The 24429-nt window shown below is 42.1% G+C and overlaps 1 protein-coding gene across 1 annotated transcript in view; it reads right to left on the reverse strand.

Moving 5' to 3' along the window:
• The window catches only part of LOC128460583 (MAM domain-containing glycosylphosphatidylinositol anchor protein 2), a 168355-nt gene that overhangs the window by 77660 nt on the left and 66266 nt on the right, over positions 1-24429 (reverse strand). The window contains exons 3-6 of the mRNA XM_053445826.1: positions 20749-20923; positions 5172-5368; positions 1914-2052; positions 1441-1710 (exon numbers count right to left, since the gene is read on the reverse strand). Of these exons, the coding sequence (XP_053301801.1) occupies positions 1441-1710; positions 1914-2052; positions 5172-5368; positions 20749-20923 (781 nt within the window). The remainder of the gene's footprint in view (positions 1-1440; positions 1711-1913; positions 2053-5171; positions 5369-20748; positions 20924-24429) is intronic.

The following is a 24429-nucleotide window of genomic DNA, read 5'->3' on the forward strand; positions in this document are numbered from 1 at the left end:
TTGCTATTGATGAGCTACAGCAAGATCAAAGGTTTCTCTGTTTCTTGTGATTCTCAGGTGAAGAGCAGCTTGACAAAATAAATATTTTCCTATTAATGGCCAATATGGCAGCAGCGGGCCTAACCCTGCTGATCTTGTTTAATTGGTGTTAGCCACTTTTTGAATCTATGTATTATAATTAATGTTTTCAAACTTGCCTTTAGCATTGTCCTTGACCGTCTTAAAGTAGCCTGACTGATAATATTTGAGAAATCTGATTGTCTGTGATTGGAAGGTCAAACTGTCAAGCTTCAGATCTGAAGGACACTTGTTAAGACTATAAATTAATTACATTTCAATTTGTAATATGATTAACACGGCACTTCTAATATGAATTACAAAACAAAAATTAATAGCATGCATTGCATGGCTGGAATTTTTAATCTCTGAACAAATGTTGAGACAAGCAGAAGATAATATCTAATGTACAATCATAATAAAATATTTGAGCTCCCTGATATTTTATACACAACCATTTCATCTATTATTTTGTGACACTTAGTGCACATTACAACTGATGGCCCTTGTATCCCTAGAATTATGCTTCACCTATAATTAAATTTCTTTGTCATTGCTAACACTGGATGCTGGAAGTGTTCGATATTAAACAAACAAACAAACAAACAAACAATCAATCAAATTAATACAAATTAATGAAATGATCATTATAAAAACATTGTACCAGTTATTTCCAGTTAAAGATTTTAGAAATTTTTTAATAATTTGCTTTCATTTTAATTATATTGCAATTATACTGCAACTTTAAAAGAAAAATAAACAGATAATTGTTAAGAGTTATTCTGAAAGAGAGGCTGCAAATGTAAATTAAACAAATTAAATGCAAATTAAAATCTCTGACATAACTTAAGATGGTGTTGCATGCATTCTCCTAACTAGTGTGATTGGCTTTGTGTTAGCAGAAGCTGCCGGGAGGTAAATTCAGAGCTGACATCCTTTAAATGTTCTCAGAGAAAGATACAGGACTCTGATAAGAGCAAGAACATGAAATGCATTTTCTCTTTGATTTCTATGGCAAACAGGAGATAGATTTGCTCGTGTGTTCTTGTTGAGCTTAGTAAAGGATATTGAGGGTAAGGGGGCAAACTCGTGTGAGAAATCCACTTTCATGAACAATTATATTATTACCACTGGGGAAAATACGACTAATTGATCGTAAAGATTTCATTTTGAAATAAAGACTATTCTGAAATGAAAATGAAATAAGAATGTTCTAAAAGGATTAGACCAAAGGCAAATGTATGAAATACAAATTGATAATGAGTTGACTTTTAAATATCTATCATATTATTGAACTCTATTATTTTTATAGATTCTGCTTTTTTTTAAATTTAATATTGAGCACTTTGGGGGTCTGTACATTACACAGTCATGCATTCTCACCTCGCACAACAATGGTGGTGGACTTCTTCGCCGGGTTTCCCACATTGTTGCTGGCCACGCAGCTGTACACCCCCGCCTCATCTGAGGAGATGGCGGGCAGCGTGAGCGTACCCCCCTTCACCACGCTTCTCAGCGGCAGGACGTCATTACTGCTAAGCCAGTTGAGTATGGGGGTAGGCTCCCCACCTGTGGTGATGCACACCAGCGATACCGTCTGGCCAGGATTGACCACGATGGGATCCTCCACCAGCAGCTTGATGGAAGGGGAGGCTGTGGAGGAAGAGAGTGTGGTGTCTAAGAATGACCGGCAGAAGATGGACAACTTTGGCAGTTATGACAATTATAGTGTAACTCTGCTGAGAGAGAGCACAGCACTTCATCCGCCTTTTCTACCTTTATGAAGGCAGCTCTGTGCATTGTTGGACGGAGCTTTGGGTTTACTATGCCAAGCTCCCAGTAGAAATGCGTCTTACCTGTCTTATTGGTGAGTCTGAAGATGACACTGCGGTCGGGGATCCCACACACATTTCTCACGGAGGCGACGCAGCTGTAGTTTGCGTAGTCCTGAGGCCGCAAGTTCTTCAGCTTGAGAATCTTCGTTTCCCCCTGCAGCTCAGACCAAAGCAATACTGGTATGAACATGTGCGTAAACATATCAACACAAGCTTGTAGAAAACATCAAAAGGCCAAAAAGCTCCACAGGAAGGTCAAAGAGATGAATATATACAGTATTCAAAAGCCAAAAGAAAAGCAAAAGGCAGCATAATGTAAGAATATTCCTCTAAAATCACGAGTAAAAGTTTCTATAATTTTTCAAGAAAAGATTTGTCATCTCGCCGACATGTGGATTATCCTTCCTTCTATGTCCCTGCAAACAGCTACTGAAATGTGGATGGTTCAGTGGGGGAAAAACAAGCGTTGACACATCATTTGTGTTTGATTCCAGCCGGGCCTGTCAGCCGTGAGCCCCGCCCTGGAGGATATGATGACAATGTGAACCTCTGATCTGACTGACTCTAGCGTGAGGACGCAGGGCAGATTAAAACACGAGTCAGCCTCACGCTGGGGCCGTCCACACAACATGGCAATCACTCGCATCTTTCTAACCCCTTCGTAGCCAGCGAGGCTCAGGGATAAGTTAATTGTATTAGATTAGCCATGCAGCCCACACTCCACTTCCTTTCTTCCTTTCTGTCACCCCCTCTGCTTGGGAGCAGATATGGTGAGATGAGGTCTCTGGTATGCAGCCTTTACTCACAGCAGGGGGCAACGGAAGGCCAGGAAGGCGGGGGGGGGGGGAGGATTGGAAGGAAAATCTATTTGGAAAATGCAAGGGGCAGAGAAGGAATGGAAAGGACAAACACATTAAACCGAATTGGAGAGGGGGAATTGACGGGACATATTGATGTAGAGATTGAACGCTAAAGCGCACAGGAGCTTCGGGAACAGGAGGCCTGGCTGTCGGTAAAGGGCAAAGGAATTATTGAGAAATTTATTGTCGCTGTCACGGGGAAATATTTTATCTCCGGCTTTGTTTTTGCCTTCATTTTAGGGATTATTTATATATAAATAAAACATTTAAAAATTAAACCTAAACTTCCATTGGAGCAGAGAAAGTTGTTGACTGCATAAGGGCCAAGAAAATGATGAAGGCAGCATAAACGACTATTGATACAAGCTTAGGGTCTGATGAGAGATGAAATTGCTCCATTACACTTTTGATAATTGCCCTACTCTGACAAACTTTGGGGCGAGAATTATGTTGTGAGTGGTGGAAGGGAAAGAGCAGAAAGGACGGGGTGTTTACTCTAACAGTACTGCTCTGGTCCTAATTTAATCATGAAACAGTTCTACACACAGATTTAAAAATGCCACCTCTGCATTTCTACAGGAACAGTGGGAATATAAAAAAACATTTGTTGGGCAGCGTTCCAGTGAAGTCTGAATAAAGAATAACAGAGGGAGGGAAGGCAGAGGACAAATTAAATGGTCCCGGACTGAAACGGCCTCAATGTGACCTCATAGTCTTGATTTGGGTCAATTCTGAATATGTTAATTGTCTCCGGATATTTCAGCCCAATTTGACCATATCACTGAAAAATATGTTATTAGTCATTTATAATAGCACATTAGCAGGAGTTTAGTCAGGATTTATTTAGGGTTGGACTGCATAAAGCTAATCTCTGGACTTGGGTAGCTCGCAAAGTTTCAGATCCAATTAAAGCTTTAATAGAGGGCAGGACGAAAGATCGAGGAAAAGAGCAAAGATGAATGAAGAGCGGGACGGAGATGGGAGGAGCGTCTGATGAGGCCCAGTTGTTCAGCTTCTCCAGTCCCCCACACCCACTCCATTAGTTCCCAGCCATCTTTCTCCATTTGGCCAAACATCAATTTCACTTCCTTTTCCTCTCCCTCTCTCTTCCTCTCTGTGTTTCCTAAAGCCCTTTTCCCCCTTTTGCACGTCTCTTTCTCTGCCTCGTAGATTTCCAACCTCTCTGATGCCCAAACCCACGATCACATTCAATTCAATCAATTCAAAAAACTACAATTCCCTTGCTAGCGACAGAACAATCCCACTCAGAGTCTTTGTTGACTGCACGAGGTCTGCTCTCGACCAAAGCCTCTCCGTTTTTCAGATTCTAAAGAAAATCCACTCGCTCCATTTCACTGATTGAGAAGGGAACCCAAATCGTCCCGCTTCTGCAAAGACTGTGAATCAGAGGCAGTGAAGCCGATATTGCTTTTCATGGCGGTTAATGAGAACAACTTTCACTGTGCCTCAGCACAGCGAGGGGTAATGTCTCGGTTTGAGGTACAAACCCCCCCCAAGTGCTACGGAGTCCCAAAACATGAAGGCAGCGCTATTACAGCAGTACTTCACATAGTAATATGTAACCTTTGTAAGAAGTGTTGATTAATTAACTACCAACTGTGACTGACTCATCACTGCAGTGAAACACAGGACGAGTTTAGAAGATGTTGATAAAGGTCAACATTTACATATTTGTAGAGTCTGTTTATAGCCCTTTAGTAAATGTACGCATTATCCACAATGTCTCCTAGTACTGTGCATTCAAATTTTGATTTATGGTGATAGAAATCAAATTTGGTCTGTGCTTCCGTTGTTTACCTTTCACAAATGAAGAACGCAGCAGGACAATCTCCGGTCAGACGTGTCCACAAGAACACAGAGCGTGGCACAGCATGCAGGAGGTAATGTATGATTTGTGCAGCGGATATTGTTTTTCTCCTTTACAACACATCATCACAGAGCCTCTCGGTTCTCACTGTCTTACTAAGTTGACCTGTTTGTCAGACTGCCTCCAGACATATTTGTATTCTTTAGGTTTTAGTTTTTTAGTCGTGTGTTAGAAATGTCATCAACGCACCCACTTGCATGTGATGAATCCTCTGGAAACATTCTCTGCTGTGTTCTCACATGGGCTCACCTCAACATTATCCAGAGTTTCTACTAGAGGGCTGGCTGGAGTAACTCCAGAGCCTGTGAATTGGTCATTTGTGTTCGGGGGGGGTCACACAGACCATTTAACTCCTCCTGAGAATGCTCAGTGCATGTCTCAAAGCAGCTTATGAAACACTACTATATAAACATTTGTTTTATTTGTATTGTAATGCAGTACACAGGATCACCAGTCACAATGAATATTGCTCATCTCAAGTTCTAAAACCCAATTCGTATGCTCTTGTCCTCCACATTGCCTCTGGCTTACCTGTGTGAAAAATGGCTCGTAGATCTCCACGCCCTTGTCCGAGCCCTGCGTCAGGACCTCCCTCCCGCGGTGCCAGCTGTAGCGGACAGGCGGGTTGGAATTGGCCACGCAGCGGAGGAACACGGTCCTCTCGTAGTAGAACTGCTCCTTGGCCTCGCCTATGCTCTGATGCACGGTCACCACCGGGTCGTCAAGGTCTGCGAGAGGAGCACACGCAGAGCGGAGGGAACCGTCAATAAACACTTTTCCGCGAGTTATTCAATTGATGAACAAGTCGATCAGTTCTTACAAATCAATCAATCAGGCAGAAATGAAGTGTGCATTTCCCCGGCTGTAGTAGTGAATACAAAGAAAGTGCACTTCAGTTCGGAGATGAGCATGATGTTGTTGGCTGGAGTTTGAATGGTTACCCTCAAGCCAATATGCAACAATAGAACATAGCACCTCAAGAACCCCCCCACCAATCAAGATGTTAACCTAAGGGGTCAGGATTCTCATTGCATTATGACGGCCAGTTATTGGCATGTTCGCCCAGGTCGATGAGCGAGAGGAGGTGAGAGGCCGACTACTTGAACTACTTCAGTCGATAGGAGACAACCCAAGGGCACATTGAGTTCCCAGTCAATGAGCAAACCATGTTCCAAGTCTCTCTCCATGGTGCCCTTCAACCATGAGCGAGGGGGACAAACACAGTGCACGAAATTACGTCTCGTCTCCATCACTTCAATGAATATTGTGTGGCCTCCGGATTCTGGCACTGCGATGTGACGCATCTGCTGTCCTACTCATTTCCCAGCAGATCTGATGGGAGTTTTTACACCAACAGTGGACAGTTGGTTATTTGAGAAAGAGCTTGTGGTTGATTAAATGGATTCAAAGTTAATCATCTTACCCGGCTATCACATTAAGCCTTGGCAAATGGTATTCATCATAGCTGTGGCGTCTGTTAGCATGCTAATACTCGCCTCTTAGATTATGTCCATTTTCACCCTCAAAGATCAGGGGGAGCGAGCTGTTTCCCTTTCATCTCCCACCAAGATGCAATTAGTTTTTAACAGGAGCAAAAAGGCAATTTAAGGGATATGATTGAGAGACAGTAATGTAAGTTATCCCTAATGCCCAAATTCGAACAGATAAAGGCTGAAGCGGTTGAGTGTATTAAGGAGTGAGTAAGTGTATCAGTGATTGAGCAACAAGGTGGATGATTGAGTGATTGAAGGAGCTGCTGTGTGAGTATGCAAGTGCAAAAAAGCTTACAGTAAATGAATATCCAAATCCATAACGTTTATAAGCCTTCAGAGATAAAAACTGCACATGCCTGAGGTATTATTAATGGATGAATTCATCACTTTTAATTCAGTGGCTGCCCACCCCTGGATTTGCTGAGGATCAGGTCCTAATCAAGGTGCCTGTGGGCCACGGAGAACAGCATCCAGTCCTGACGCGCCGGCCAGAGAATGCTGATTCCTAGGTTTCATTAAAGACATGTTCTGCCCTACAGCTCCTTAATCAAAATCTAGCAGCGGTCAATACTTCATCCAGGATCTATTACAGTGTCTCAGGTAAGAGCAATTACCTTGAGGGGGATGGGGGGGGAAAAACAGGGGAGGGAGTAGACGTCGCGCCGGAGAAGACGGAGCGATGCGGGGATATTTTAGAGAGGCAGATTGCCCTAAATAAATACACTGATTCATTACAGAGGAGGTGGAGGAGGAGAGTATGAATCCTGAATCTTATCTCTGACTTTCCCCAGCATATGTCTCATCTGTTTCCTGCATCAAACAGTCAATTTACCAAGTGTGGCAGAAATGGAGTGATTCATGGACAGCCCTATCTGCTGTGGAAAAACATGTGTCTCTGAGAGCTGGACCTGATAGGAGGTTGTGTTTCCCCCCCCCCTTGTGGTGACAAGAGTGCGAGTGTGTCTGCATGTTTGGGTATTAGGTGAGGAGCGGTTTGAGCTATTAAAAGGGCTAAAACGATATGCAGAGAGGGAGTGGATGCAAGGAGCGCAAAGTGATAAATATGGAAATATGGAAATGTACGCACTAGATTAAAATTTGATGAATTTCAAACAAAATTTCACCTCCACCATCACTCTTTCCCCTCTAAGGATGTTCCGTGTGTGTGTGTGTGTGTGTGTATGTGTCTGTGCATGCATGTGTCACCCTTGTGCAATTAGCTTCTGAAGCCACGCCTGACTGATTGTGAAGCTTAAATCCCAGAGCCCAGAGGAAAAGTGCGGTGTGCAGGCAGCCTGCGCCAGAGTTGTTAGGGTTTGTAATTGCAGGTTTATAGGTTCACGGGCCGGTAAATCTGTCCATGTACAGCTAAACGCTCTGGCGAGCTAACCGTAGCATCACTCCTGTTCAATCACGGCAAGTCACAAAGCTCCGAGTTGCTCTGATATCAAGACAGGGTGGGGGGGGCGGGTCAGCAAGATACGAGGCAATACTTGGAGGTATCATATCTGTTCTTACTCCACATCATTTACGATTCTCTGGATCTCGAACACAATCTACAGATGCAGATTTTCCTGTTTGGATAGCAGACGGTAGATTCCTACTTGACGGACCTACCAAAACATTTGTTGGACAAATAGGCACAAGTGAGTGCTTTAGATGAAAGAGAAGATGGAGACTAAAGAAGGTGCTTCATTATCACATCAAACCTTAGCTCCTTCCTTTCATGTCCTCCAACCCTCTCCCCCCCTCCAAAAAAAATGAGCAGACACCTGCACAAAAACTCACACTCATTACTTCACTCCACTTACCCACACACAGCCACACGCACACACACGCACTCGTAGACACCGGCATCCCAACTCACACTTTTTTGGGGGAGGGGGGGGCTGTCTCTCAGGTGTTACTCTAATATAGTTTTTTTCAATTTTTTCTCCACTTTGATGTCCTCCGCTGTCTCCGCCTGAAGTTGCTGAAGTCGCCTAGGAAGCAAACACCTATCAGGCTCCAGAACGTCAGCGGTGAGTGACAGAGGCCCCGCGATTAATTTCATCTAATCACCGTCCCGGCTTAATTACCAGTGGGAGCCGCTGATCTGAATGACATCCGTGCAACGCCTTTAATGAGTGAACAGCCCCGTGATGTCAGAAGATGCGCAATTTGCTTATTATTTTGCAGTAAGGGTGGAAGACAGAGGGGGAGGGGAGAGAATCAGAGGGACGGGAGGGTCGAGAGCGTAAAAACTTTCAAATTGCCGCTGTCCAGATGCAGGGTTAATGAGATGCTGATACTGTACAGCAGCTGTCTCCCATACTCATTCTAAATGAGGACGACTCGCTGTCTTTGTGGGGCTTTTTTTTGCAGAAACATGAGCACGAGGCAGAAGCGATTAAGGAAGTTATTACCTGGCAGCTTGCCTTCAGAAGGATCTCACCTTCAAGCCTCTTTTTAAGAAGCCGTGGTCTCAAAGCAAATCGTTAAAAGAGGAGATGAGACGCCTCCACATAAATACCAAATAATGTGATGTGAATTTGTGTATAATGTGGCTTTTTTTACATATTGACACCACCTTCTGAAATTGTGTCTCCGCTCAGATTAAATGCCCATCAAACGGTGTCTGTGGAGATGGATTGATTTTTCTATTTTTTTTAACAAGTGCGATAATGTGCAGAGAGAGGACAGGATGTGATATTCAAGCATCAGCGATAATTCCCTGCTAATGCATAATGCATGGGATTAATGCACTGTAAGAAGACCCTAAAAGTGCAAACAATATGCAACATCAGTAGATTGTGTGTAAACACAGTACATCAAACGAGACAGCAAAAATAAAGCATGTTACAGATGGCGTGCAATTTCAGTTTGCTGAATGGGGCACTTAAACGCATTTCTTTTATGTGGGTCAAAGGGTTACTGAGCCATGTTGGTGATATACAACATCCTGCTCGTACGGAGGCCTCTGATGGAAAACATGAACACCACGAGTAATTTACTGTCCGGACATTTCCTTTCCCTCCATCTCGCAACCCCTTTGCTACAGTGACCTCTATCTCATGGTGACACTCCTTCATAACTAGCTGCTGCTCGCTGTATCTACCCGCCGTCAGCTGCTGCCTCATACTTTAGTGTGATAGTGGTGGAGGACAGATGTGATGGGAGAGTGGGTGAGGGCACGGCGCATCTATTTCTGCAACGGCTTCATTCTGACAATGGGGCCTGTGTAACGAAGATATCTCGGTAAACTGAATATCATTGTCCGAGACACGAGGTGCGAGCGGGAGCGGCTTCACGTGCTGCACATTCCCCGTGCTGTCACTGGGACTAAAGGAGGCCGAGGGGAGGATCCAGGGAGGAGCACGCTCAGGCCGTGTGTCATGCCTGAGTGTGACAGCACACATTTCTCCGTTGAAAAAAACGAGAGGTAACTGGACAAGTCATGCAATGAGGTAACCAAGTGCATCTCATGCGCATAATTTAGATGGAAACACACACATGGCTGAAGATCCAGTGTTGACTGATGTCTTATGGAGCCATACGTCATCAGTCAACGATATCATGACTGATTATTACTTGTCAACCAAGATGTAGAGTACAGTGACTGTCTGGTAGATCATCACTTCTGAAATCATCCCACGTATGTGCATGCATTAAACTCACATGTGCACAATATTACTGAGAATAAGCAGACTTTGATATTAATTTGAAGTATTTAAAAATGTCATATAACTAATGCCGAGACTAGCCAGTGCTTATTTGGAGCACAGGTAAGGCTTCAAATTTGTATTTGTTAACTCGTAACGGGTAATTTGTTACATTTTTCAAATATAATATACATAGAAAATATGATGGTGAGTACATGCATGTTTTGGGGGATTTTGCATTCAATCAGAAGATCTGCATTTAATCATGTGATCCCCGTTGTATTAAAACAACGTGCCAACATTGTTCAAATGATTTTAATGAATGGTTTGATACAGGTGTTGGACATACTGGGTTAAGGTTTGTAAAGGGCAACACACCAGCCCTGCCATAGCTGCTGCTTGGCATGCCTGAGTGGTAATGTAAAACAAGTGCTGAATTATTCATTAGGCATTTCCACATTCCTGTGTTAACTTGAACTTAAGTTTCTACTGAAGGAAGCTGCTTTCTTCTCTCGTTCTTTATAAAATCTCCTGTACTTGACTTCCGCAGCCCCTTATACACACACACGCAAACGCACACACACACACACACACACGCACACGCACACGCACACGACACAAACACCTCTGAGGCCACAGTCATCAGGCCTGGTTAAGTGTAATCACTTCCAATTAAAGCAGCAATGCAGAAGAGAGTCAATGGAGCGATAGTGAAAGATAAAGCATTATACAGTGTTGGTAGTAGAGTAGCTGAAATGGAAATAAAGGACACTGGTCTCGTTAGAATTTCAAGAAGCTGCTCTAATGTACAGTAAAGTGGGCTCGCCCCCTAAAGCTACTGGCAGCTAATGCATAAGGAAATGTTTTAGATAATATGCAGCGGGGATGCATTGTATTTGTGCTATAAACTACAGACTTCTGATTGCATATTTTCCCTTTAAGTCGGTGCAATGTAAATGCAGGATGTTTAGCCTTGTGGATGATGTTTCCCTCCAGCCAGATGAAGTCATCCTGCAGTTTAACTGTGCTGTTTAAACGTTTCTTAAAGAGCTGGAGCTTTGCTCAGGGAAGCTGCAGCCCGCCCAGGACCGCTGCATGTCCATCTTCCTCGGTGACAGCCCTTTTCCAATTATGCTGTCTCTATGCACGTCCGCAGGTGTGCGCACACGAGCAGTGTGGGTGTGTGCGTGAGCACAGGTGGACAACGCGTCTGACAAATGGAGGGGCAGACATCAGCAGCCTCATGGAAGAGCATGTAACCCCTCACTTCCTCCTGGTGATGGATATGAGGAAATAATGAGGCCCAGTTCTCCTACGTGTGTGTGTGTGTGTGTGGGGGGGGGGGGGGGGGGGGGGGGATAAGTAGTAATTAATCCCCTCTTCATTCTCTCCCTCAGACAGTGGCGTCTGCCTCAGCATATCTCCTCTCCAATTCATCTCACTAGAAGACAAGGAGGCCACAGACCAGTGGTCAAAACAAAACCACCACCCCACCTAGGAACCATCCATTGAGCACTGGTGACATAATGGTTTTCTGGTTTCAGCCCTAATGACTTTCTTCTTTGTCTGGGCTGGACAAATCGGGAAATCTTTCATGAATGATGGCTTGAAGGCATTTCCTTTACATTAAAAGGAGTACTAATATAGGCCTATACATGTATGTAATACTACTGTTCTTTTCATATTTGATACCAATAATAGCATTGAGTGTCTACAATATGAACAGGAAGAGGTTTAAAAGAATTCCACGTTATGTGTTCAAATGCAGGCAGGCTATCATTGCCAACCAGTGAGTCACAGCAGCCTCGAATCACATCAGTGACTTTATATATTTATGAATGTGTTTGAAATTACATATAATTAAATACTTTCTTTAACATATAAGTTATTGGTAAACACTCAAGAATGAACCCTCACTGCATTATATCCTGTCTCAACACTCTATTCTGGAGTAATGAGGACATTTTCATGCATGCCTCTAGTGTTCTGTGTAACACTACATTTCATATGATCATTACCGAGTCTCTTTTTCTTTTCCGTGGTCTCATCCCCCCATCCCCTCATAACAAATAAAAATAAATCAGTAAACAACTATTTGATTACTTGTCTCCTTGGTGATTTGCACAAAGCATATTTGTTTGAAGCACTATTCTTCAACAGAATTTTGCCTCGGAACATTTCAAGAATTTTATTCTCTAGTCCCAGGCAGCCATTATATGCTGAAGTACAATTTCCAGCAACTCAATGAATAGAATTCAAGATATTTTATTGCCTTGAAACAGCATGAATTATATAATTCAGGAGTGAAATAACATCTGGCACAAAAGACGATTCATAAATATAAAAGAAGCAACTTGGACAAAATAAGAAATAATGAAAGCAATTATTTTTATTTAAAAGAAAATGACATAAAATAGTAGATTGGCGTGTCCTTCAGGGCGGTCTCTTCTTGCTGAATGCCTGTCAGATCACAGACAGGTCATCGCTGACAAGCATGGTAGCGACTGTCAAAAAAAGAAAATGAGATGTGGAATGTTGCGCTTTTCAAGAGAAATGGACAAAGACAAGCCAGCGTGTGTGAAGGGACACACTCAGTGATGAAAAAGGTCAAAGCATGAGAAACAAACAAAGAACAAATGCCAGCTAAATGCATCTGGCCGAGTTTGGGGCTCTCCAAAAAGCCCCTTTCATAAAACCAGATTCTGAAAGGCACAATGCTGCACAGGCACGTTTTGTGGTGAGTGAGCTAATAGCCTTTAAGCTAAAGACTTTTGAAGGAGCCTTGTTGCAGAGCTGCTGCATCAGTATTGAGCAAAACATTTTTAGTTTGTCTTTAAGAACCATCGCAAAGCATCTAACTTGTCTTTTTGTGTGTGGTATTACTGCAGAGGAAGATGCCGATACAACTGGCCCGAAAGGAGCTTTCTCCTTTGGGTGGCTGGGCTCAGCGTTAGAAAAAGGGTGTGGAGTTAGGACATTCAGAGCCGCTGCTCCTTTATGTTGAAAAGGCGCAGATTCGTTTTCAGGATGCCTCTTCGGCGCCTTCAATTCAAGGTTTTACCTGACATGACCAACTGGGAGGAGAACAAGGGCCGACCTAGGACTCAATGCAGGGGTTACATATTCTATCTGGCCTGAGGATGCTTCAGGATCCCCCAGAAGGAGATGGAAAGGGAGAGGGATGTCTAGAGCACCCTGCTTAGTTCACATGCTCCATGACCTGATTTCTGGTCAGTTTTGATTATCATCTGAGCTCTTTTAGCTCACCAAAAAAAAAAGCATTACCTGGCAGGGGTTAGTGTGTATGTGTTGAAAAATTCAGTATGACCCGCAAAGGATGATATAAAAATCGGAATGACCCTTGTTAAAAAAAAAAAAGTTCAACACCCCTATTTGGAAGATAGTCCATATCCAGAATACAGGTGGAAAGATAAACATGAGCAAGCTGTCATTACATCATCTCTGGCCTTTCCTTACCCAGGAATACATTTTTGTAGATAAGACATAATACATAATCACATTAGCATTTTTACACAACAAGAACACACTGTAGCATGTTTAAGCCCCTGATGAGGAGAAAAAAAGAGGCGAGAGACGAGGTGGACTTCACTACTCTGATTAAGAGCCCCTCCTCAAAACAAGTCCTTGAGAGAATAATGGGCAGTCTTGAACTGGCTTTACCTCCATTAACCACACCAGCAAACATTTACATAATGTTCACATAATGTGCTGATTCATTCTATCCTGATTCAAACAAGCCTCCGATAACTCACCCCGGCTGTATCACACCATTCATCACACTAGGTCATTTACATCTAAAAGCACTTTGGAGCGGCTGCACATATATCTCTGTCTACATACATTATGAGATCTTATGGTGAGATTGTCTAATGCATCATCTGGTATCATATAGGATAGCGCCATAAAGACATACTAACGTGGAATTCCTCGGTAATTTCTGGCTCCTGATTGTTTGTCGTATAAAACAAATTAAGGATTAAGGTGGCAAGTGCGGTTAAGTAAAAACGAGCAAATGTGCTTGAAATTGATTGAATAAAATGTGGCTTTTTCTTTATTTTATTTTTTTCCATGGATGTGTGTCCCATTGACTAAAAACATGCAAGTTGGGTGAAATAACCATTTAGTAAATCAATCTCAGCTTAGCATTCCTGATGAAGCACAGGAAACCTGCCATTCTTAGATTCACTGAGATGATGTGTATGAGACTGCAGTCAGTAACACACACTTTAAAGATTTATAAAAGGTGCTTTAATTTTTTAATCAAAGAAAACACACGAGCTGAAGTGTGAGGAATCAATTAAGATTTCTTACATAAGCTCACAGCATTAGTACACCCAGCTAACTGGACTACGGCCCTAAGTAGTATATTTATACCACTGTAGGCTACTTTCAAGGCCAAGTTTATCATTTGCCAATAACATTAGTTTGTGTGATTACAGGACAGGTAAAAAGCTTTATTCATAACTAGCCCACTGAATAGTATTTCACCACAGTAAAGTGGCGATAAGACTTTATGCTAACAATAGCTCCTCTTTCGGTGCAGCACCCCAAGCAATCTTTACAGACATACTGTTATGTTGGCTAAAATAAACTGTTCTCTTTAAGGTTTTTATTTATACTAAATAAATATTAAGTATGCAAGCCAACCTTCTGATTTCACATTTGTTCTTACTATACATTCCTAGATAGAACAACACTGTTGAACCAATGTTATATTTAACATTGAAATTTCAACTTCAACCAAAATTGTGGTTGGGATGATATTTCAAAGTTGAATCAATGTCGCCTTGCTATCTGGGTACATTGTGATCCCAGGAGTATCTACTTCCTGTTCTTCTAAATGCGTCATCGACAGGTGATGATGCAGATATTTTTAAACATGAACCTGGTCAATTAGAAACATAAAACAGTTGGATACGTTTTCCGGTGTAGCGGTTGTTGAAAATGGTCTATATCTAAAATCAAGTATCTATGGTGATTTAAAAATACAAAATTCATGCATTGATACTCTGTTAATCAGGGAGTATCCAGCTCTGAACCAGTGCATGCTGGGAATGTATTCATAGACTGACTATAAACAGGATAAGCAAAAATGATGGGCCAATGGATGGATAATCTATTTGGTATCCATAACATATATATAATAAAAGCCTCATACAACCTGCAGAAGGTCCAGCAGTTAGATATGATATATTCATTCAATCTGAGTCATAACTCATTATAATGAACTTGCCTGGAGCACCTGCTGTATCCAACTGAGGCTGCTAATCGATAGGCTCCTCTGAGACCACCATCCCACACACTGAGATCACTATACCATACATATACCCAAATTAATTACCTAGTTACTCTAAAAGAGCCTTTCCAGGGTATAAAAACACACGCACAGAGTGCAAATGAAGTAATGAAGGGATACAGGAGTTAATAAGAACTGCAGCCTCAGTCAAAACTACATTTTTATCACCATGGACTGAGAGTCCGGACTTTCTCAAAAACCCCTCAGCTTCTCTTGCTCTGCACATTTACTCAGGCACATCACAGCAGGGCAGCCCGGATTGTACACCTGATGAGATAGGGAGCGCCAGTTACACTGACCGCCTGGATAATGCAAAGCCTGCACGGCCGCTAAACAAACACCATCAGCTGCTGTTTGGTCTGTGAGCTCCTTCATGAACTCCCTTGATGGAAGGCAAACATAAAGCAGACACACTTCCCCGGGTCGGCCCCACACTGCACGTTGCTGCACAGCATTGCACAGCTGAGGAGGCGTATGCCAAGGCAAGTTAAGCCTGTGACATGTTACGCTTGAGTCAGGGCCTCACTGGTGGAGAGTGTGTTCATGCAGAAGCATACGCTTGAACCTAATGGTTAGCCTCTATTTTTTGTTTTCCTCACACATGCGCTCGCACACAAAGAAATGGACAGACATTCACATGTCTCAAAATATCGATGAACGAAGCATTTGCCAAAAAAAGAGGGAAAAAAGACTCCAGCTCAGACTCCAGTCCATCTGCAGACAAACGCACAGTATCCTCATTAAAATTCTCTGGTGTGTGCAGCAGCCGTTTTGACTAGGGGCTGTGCGAGTCCCTCCATAGATAACATAGAGAAAGCGGCCTATTGTCTTATTCTAATCCTTCTTTTGAAGGGATGTAGTGAGGAGTATCAGAGAAGAGGGGAAGATGTGTGCGGAGGCTTCAGTAAAATGATATCTACAGCGCGGCGAGTTGTTTCTCACAATATGTTCACCAGCTGATTCTCATTATATCACGGCCACTGACAAACCGGCTCTGGCTGACGAGACAGGCAACATTAACATCGCCTGTCCAACATTAGCATATGGACAAACAGCTTTTTTATTTCATATTAACTCTGTGGAACGTATTTTCCTTTTCTCTCTCCGCACCGTATCTCTGTGCACCTGTCCAGGCGATTTTTAAAGTGAGTTTTAAGTGGGACCTTTATCGCAACCTGCACAGTAAACGCTGACCTGGACTGAGTAGGTTTAAGGCATAGCAATTTGTTCTCCATTTTTCACTCTCAGCCGAAACCATTCGCTCTCACTCTCCGTCGGACAATTTGACAACCTGTGTGTCTGGGCACCACTAACTGACTTGAATGGTGCTGTATTTTTCATCGAAAATAAGTGGAGAGCTACTGTGTTATCTCCTGTGTTGATCAGTGTAGCAATTATTTGCCGAATGAAAATGATTGGAATTAATTGAAAAAAAAGTTCCCACAGATTATCACAGACTGAGGTGATGTCTTCAAATGGTCTGTTTGTGTGAGCAGCAGTCGAAATATGTAGAAGACAGAAAATTGTCACATTTTTCTAGCTCAAAATGACAAATGTTTGGAACATTTGTTTACTGCAAGACTTGATTACTGAAATAAATTCCTGTTAGAAAACTAATCACATCAGGACTAATTAACCAAATCAGAAAATTATGTGAATCCATTAGTAATATACTGTTAACAAGAATGTTTCAATACCCAAACCTCCTTATTAAAATCATTTTTTATCATCTAGCATCTTGGGTTGACATTTTACTCTATCGGATATTATGTGGTCAATGAACTCTCCATGTCTGCAAAAAACAGCAGCCCCTGCAGATCTCTTAACCCCACCACCTCCATCATTCATTCAATGAGACATTAGATGCTGCAGCAAAATTAATGCAGCTGAAATTAAATGAAAACAGTGAAAAAGGCTCCCGGTAGGAGAGAGAAGTGAGCGCTTTAAGCTTAAAATCGATCAGTGCAGGAGTTGGGCAAGATTCTTTATTAACTTTGTCCAGGACTTTCCCAACAGACCGAACTGCGAACAAACACAACTGAGGTGTCAGCAGGTATAAAATGTGCTTATAGATGGACTCCTGAGCTTTGTAAATATGTTAGCTCGGAGCTGACTCTACAGCTAATATTAGAACCTCTGGCCTGCAGAGGTCAGTTATTATCATTAATTATCCTTCCTGTCTCCATCTGCTGCTCAACAGAAACTCTGAATGCAGCAAACTTTTTGTCTACCTGTCTGTATATGTACCTACTTTCAACCGCTCTTATTCCTCTCATTTAATATCATTGAAAGTGAATCACGCAGACAGAGGCTGCCTTGATTATTCTATTTGTTCTCCAGAAAAACACACTTTGATCTAATAAGGTTGCATATATATGAATGAGATCTATCGTGCTCATTTTCTAAGTTGTAAACAAGACAGTTAATTCCAGGGAGCAGAAGCAAATAAATGGTCTCCAAAGAAATGCAGAGGGAGTAATAGTGGAGAGATCACTCAGTTTTTAAGCCTCTTAATGTAAAAACATGCCGGAGCCCTTTGTCTGCGGCGTGTCTTTCCTTTGCAGTGATGGTGCAGCCCATTACAAGTGCTTGCGTTATTTGAGAGAGCACACGCGGCAGACGTATCGGAGAGAGACAGCGAACATAATTCAAGGTGTTGTTGTCGGGAGGTCCGGCTCCAAAACACCAGTTTTTGCTAATTAAAAAATCGTAGCTGCAGACACCTAAAAATAGCATGCACTGCAGAGGTCCATCAATTAAATTCCCCCACAGGGGACAGCTCTTACATTGCTCAGGAGGAATGATGTGCTTTTGCTGGATGTGCAACATAACACAGAGCCGGCTAATGAAGTACACACATACAGTATTGCAAGGCCAGATGCAAGGACGTCATCCAGATAACAATTTGATGTGCTGCGGTGTGAAAAAGAAAAGCTGCTGAACATTAATCTTGATTTTAGTATTTGAAGGCTCCCTTTATTATGCTTCCAATATTCATCTTAAGTTCATGTTCAGATTAAATCATTAGCTTTGTTTCACTGTATCACAGAATCTAATAATATTACTTTATTGCTAAATATTAAATATATTTTCTTTACCCTTTGCAGATTTAATAGTATTCTATTGTGTACATTAGGGTTGGCCAAACATTATATTAAAATAAAATCCAAAGGTTGTGATTTTACACACTTCTTTATGACAAACAATTGATTGAGGGATAGTAAAAATCTGATGTCGATCAATTATGTGTTATACCTCCTCACTGTGATTACACAATGCATAAGCAATACATCGATGCATATATCGAACATTGGTTACATTGCTATTGACCAAAATGATTTAGCAATTACCATCAATATTGTGCATTGAATTGTGTAATTTGAAATGTGTTTTACTTGTGCACAATATGAGTATGTTTGCACACAATAAACCGTTACTGACACTTATATACTTACTCATATACTTGAAAATATTTGCAACATATACTTAATGTACAGGTTATATTCTGTATAATCTCATATTCAAAATTTAGTTCATTGCTCACCTACTAATTCCTCAAATGTCAGTCTGTGGATCTTATCGGCTTCACATTTGGCATGTATATTGTTTAGGCCCAAATGAGGTGCAGTGTTAAATTAGTCGTGTTTGGAGCGATACAAATAAACTTTGAATAATCAAGGACTTATAAATATAGGTATCATTTTCGATCACAACATGAGCGCATGCTGATAACAGTGCGTTAGCGATAATGGCAACGACACCTGATTCTCAAGTTCAGGGTTCTGCGTAGTAAATTGAGCTTCACTGAATTTTGAATAATCAGGTGAACAGCTCTTTGTGCTTCAGGGTTCTGTGGAATCAGTTCGACAGTGGGTCTGAACTTGCTGCAGCTTTTACTGAAGGTTACTTGAATACAAATTCAGAAGGAAAGCTGCAACTGGCATCCCCACAGGCCAAGCAAACATCCATGTCTAGAAAGAACACTATATTTGGTTTAATTAATTTTTAATTTGTCGGTATTTAGTGTTTCAAATAAAGACTTCTCTTAACTCTTAGCAAGTCTCTGCAATGCTTTAAAATATGTACATGTTTGCAACGTCAGTGTATTACGCAGTTTACTGCCCTACTGACAAGTTATCTTAACACAGCTTTAACCACCATGCAAACTGACCTCAAAATGCCAGATGAAGAAGTTCACTGAGGAACCACACACTGACCATCCTCAAGTTCTGTCTCCAGATTGTTATTAGGCTTCATTTCCACATCTGCTCCTTCAGCTCTTTAGTGTAGTCAAGGCAAAAGGGTGCACAGAGGCAACAAGGCTCTGACTGTCAGCTGTTGAGACGCATTCAGCCCCTTGCTCTGCTGCTCCACTAAAAGGCCTTCAACAAGATTTCTAAACACTTTTCAATTCAACAACCTCTGCCCACGTCAGTCCAAATAAACAGGTACAAGGGTGTGGGTGAGAGGAGAGGAGAGGAGAGGAGATGAGAGGAGAGGAAAGGAGAGGAGAGGAAAGGAGAGGAGAGGCGAGGAGGAACATATATTTTAGTTTACAGCTTGGCATAAAAAGCAGAGATTGATAAAGACTGAGGGACTGAAGGAGGTGGCTTAGAGATCTTTTCAAGGCACCAAACACATGATTTGATGAAAACATCTCAGGGGAACCTCTCAAAGCTGACTGGAGGTATAAGGTGATGAATAAAATCTGCTCTCAATCCATCTGATGCTGATGCACCTACATTTAAACAAATTTGACTGTGTCCACTTGTCGAGGTGAAACAGGACAATTGTTTCCAAATCGATGAAAACAATGACAGTAAATCACCATTTGCCTCGATGGATGCTAATGAATCTTCCAGCAGATACTGTAAAACTAGAGAGGTTGCGCTCACAGTCGATGGCTGGGTCAGGATAATAAAAGTGTTTTAGCTTAATTAACATTCTCTGGAGAGCGTAGGGGTCTCTTTAGATGCACCAACTCCAAACAGCTACATTACCATTTGCAGCAGATACACACAGTGTTGCTATATTAGAGTGATCAGCGCTAATCGTCTGTGTCAGTTGGATTCAGATGTAACATATTTTGGTCAAATGTAAATAATCCTTTTTCTGGAGTTTCATTTGCATTATCTATTTTTGTGGGTATGATTTTATAGAAAGTAAAATATATTGGTTATAATTTAAGACAAAAAAATGTCTAACTGTGCGGCCAGCCTCGCCATAGTATGTTGTACTGCATTGCAAAAAGCCAGAGTTTGATGCATAATTAGTCCTGCGAATAGAACATTTTTAAGAGTCAATGCTGGCTGCTTTCTGTCTGAGCAAAGTTAAAGTCGAACAGACGACGGCCAGTCCTTAGCAGAGTGACACAGAAACAGACTTTGATCGTCACACCTCAGGGAAAGTGACCAGTCCGACACACTTGCAAACATTAATGACCGAGGGGGAAAATCCAAATCCCACATAGAAAGTCATGAAACAAACCAGATATGACATTATTACTGGGAGCCAACAGTGCTTACTAATGTTTGGTCACTGCTCAATACAATCTTAATCTTGTTATTTGGCTTTTAATGACAAAAATATCACTGATAGCTATTCGAATTATTATAATTTCAGCACTACATCTCTTAGCCAGGAGACTTCAGACTTACAGTAGACATCCACCCTGATGGACTTGATGGCGGGCGAGCCGAGGCCGTTCTCTGCCTTGCAGTAGTAGCGACCTCCCTGGGTCCTCAGGATCTTTGCAATGTGCAACGTTTGATTGAACACACTGGAATCCTGGAAGCGGTCTGACACACTGCCGGCTGTCTTGGTCCATCGGATCTGGAGAGAACAAAGGGAAAGAAGAGATGAATTCCTTCCTCGTCGAATTTGACTCGTTCACCTTCTGTTCCAGTATGCAAGCCAATGAACTGAGGCCTCGAACACAGCTCCATTTGCAAAGAAAAGGGCTTAAAGGAAGGGGGGTTATTTTACTGTAGTGCAGCCACATCCATTATTGAGCTGACACTTTACACTTTAGAATTAAAAACTATAAATTGGCTTGCTATGAAGATTTTTGGTTGAGTCAATAAATAACATGTAATAGCTTTGTAAACTTATGGACAGCTATACACGCTATTCACACTGTCAGCTGTCAGGGTCAAGTTGGGGTTCAGCATTTTGCCCAAGGACACTTCGGCATTCAGGTTGGAGGAGTCAAGTATCAAACTACTAATTCTGGTTCTGTGTAGTGGAGTGTCCTTGGGCCGGACACTGAACCCTAAATTATTCCTGACGGCTGGGCCTGGAGTGTGTGAACAAAGTGTGATAGAAAAAGTGCTGCGTGTAAAAGTGCTGTCTGAATGTGTGTGTGAGTGAATGTGACTTACACTATAAAGCACTTTGAGGAATCAATAAGACTAGAAAGTGAGATTTAAATGCAGTCCATTTACCACACAAAATTTAAAGTTTTATTTGGCAGATATATATAATGTTGACAAATTTCCCGTCAATGGATTATATCCGACTGGAAAAGTCTCGCTGACCCTGATGTTCAGTGACACCTGAATTCTTAGTATTTAGAGCTCAACATATTGAGTCTTAATAATTATGACAGATATAAATAATCAGAAAAAATTATTATTAGTTGGCAAAATAAGTTATGAAATTTAAAATGAAAGAAAAGATCTAGTGCACCTTGAAGCTGCCTTGAAATTATAGTTTTTTTTTAACGTTTTCATTTTTTACAGTGTTCTGCACCAAAGTCTAAACAATGGTTGAATAAAGAAGGTCTAGTTTACGTTTTACTCATGTGAAAAGCATTGTGCGAAAAAATTCCGGTAACTTTCCACTTTCCTTTGTTCCACACAAGACTGACCTCGGTGGCTCTCTCAGCATGAGTAGCTTTCACTAACTGATGAGACCTAGTTAGCCCGTGGCATCGAGGTGTAATGAAAGGTGAAATAGTGTTACTCTCCAACATGAGGTTGTAATTGACTCTCTATCATCTGCCTCTCCTGTCCTCATTAAAGCATACACCATGAACAGGTCTATGACAACTCTGGCCGGGGGGCCACACCGCCAGAGCCACGGAGTACAAAGCTCCATTCAATCCCTCGTCCTAAGTAAGCCGCAGATGGACTGGCTTTGCCTGCAAGGCCTCACATATCTCTGTCTAGGCAGCGTTTGCTATGAATTAGAATCCAATACCTTCACACTGTATGGCGATAGCATCATCTTGGATCCTGATAACATCCCATTTTACAGAGATAGCATCAGATGGAACAGGGATATCATCACATGCAGGGATGGGGATTGGGTGCTATCTTGGGAGATTGTAGCTGTGCCGCTCCAACTGTGGGGTTTAACCATGACAACTCCGGCCCGAGGTCACGACAGCTTGCATTTAGTCGTTTTCCAAACAGACAGCTTTACCTGCAGAGCCTCACAGAGGAAATGAAAGGGTGGGTGGCAAAAACCTGATAATGTTGACCCATTCCAGAGGCTCTCTGTGCAGCTTGGGGATAGAGGATGACAAGGAGCAGTGAAAAGTTGAGGTTCATCCGAGTTTCAGATTCTCTGTCTTGATTTGAGAGTAGAAGAAATAAATGAGCTTAGTCTGAAACTTGCAGACTGTGTGCTCCCTTTGATCTAGCTACGTCTCTGAAAAGGTCTGAAGTTAGTCTACGCCTCGGTCTTATTCCTTTATACAAGTGGATATATTACTAAAATAAGTGACTCTATATAAATACTGTCCAGAGAAGGCTTCACTTGACCTGTTTCAACTGCATACATCAACAGAAAGAGCCACTCATAAATGCTGAAGCTCCACTGTTAGAACATCCGGGGCCTCATCATATCAGTTAGGGACATCAAGGGTTCAGCAAAACCATCCCTCAAGGGAAATAAGTAGTGAGTATAATTTAGATGGGGCAAAGTTTTTTGAATATTGTGTCACTCTCCTACAGTTTCCTCTCATGCAAATACAAAGCAAGCTGGCTTATGACGACCTCAGCAGAATTCAATATTCCCCAAGCTTATCCCCCCCCCCCAAGTTATTTCCCTTTGCCTTTTGTGTAAAGAGTTTTGAGTTTTAGGAGAGCACAGTATCAATAAGTGCATTGTCGGAGTGACACTAAGAAGTGGGTATTCAAATAACTCCTCACACTTTCCAAAGGGATGTGCTTCTGTTTGTTTCACGGGGGCAGCAGACCACATTATGGGTGAGCTTTCAACTCTCCCTGTAGCCTGGAGCTATTTTCAGTCCGTCACTCCTCTGACTTTTTTACATCTCAGCACCAGTACCCGCAGGGGGAGTCCTGAAGTGTGCCTGGTGAGAACAGTTTGACCCTCTTCACTCTGCTTAGTGCAATGCAAATACTCTTGATCTGAGAGGGGCTGGCGGATTTGAGCAATATGATAATTGCTCCTCCCTGCCCACTGCCAGCCCTGCAGAGTTTTTTTGGGCCATTTGCCGCGGCTTCTTTCTCAATCCACAGCTGAAACTCACAAGGTGCGCACAACTACACACTCGGGAATAATTTAAACATCACAAGATGTACTACCCAGCTGCTGTTTTCCAGCTGAAATGTAGTAATCCTGCCCGTGCCTTGAAATTGCACGCATATATTATTAACATGAAATGTAAATGGAGTCGAGTTTGAATGTTTTTCACCTCACACAGTTTTAAGAGAAAGGAGTGGTGCATCCACGTTTTAGCTTGTTCTATTTTCAAAAAAGAATCAAAAGTTGACATCGCTTAGTACCACAGGGAAAGGCAGAGTCAACACAATAATAACTCCATTCCCTCTTAAACCAGACACCCCAGCAGTAAGTTCAACATTTGCTTACAGGGAAAGCAGAGGCTCGTCTAGATTAGCATCCTACGGAAAATCCGAGCAGTGTTTGAGACCACACATGCTGCGATGTCACGGCAAGAGCTAATTAAAATGCGCCCAGTGTCTGTTGTTATGCAGGGATCATATGCTGGAGCACGCGTATTCAGTGAATCTCCCATAATGCCTGCTGTGACGCTTCCCTCTCCTCCAACTACAGACTGGTTTCTAATTGCTTGCCATCTTTTCTTTTAGGCACTGATGGTGGTCTGTGCAGCTCAGTGGTGCAGCCAAGTGTGGCTGAGCATGACAATCAAGTGATCAGAAGAGGCGGCGGGGGGTCCAAATCACAAATTGTGAGTGCACAGACTCTACAGGTCTATATTAAAAAACACTGGCCCTCATAAGAACTGGTAATCATGTGAAACACGATAATCTAAATTGCATAGGAATCACACACTTAAAGACAAAAAGATTAAAATGAAATAATAATCAGGTTGATTAATAATAATA

The sequence above is a fragment of the Pleuronectes platessa genome, chromosome 17 (genome assembly GCF_947347685.1).
Source record: "Pleuronectes platessa chromosome 17, fPlePla1.1, whole genome shotgun sequence".
Lineage (NCBI taxonomy): Eukaryota > Metazoa > Chordata > Actinopteri > Pleuronectiformes > Pleuronectidae > Pleuronectes > Pleuronectes platessa.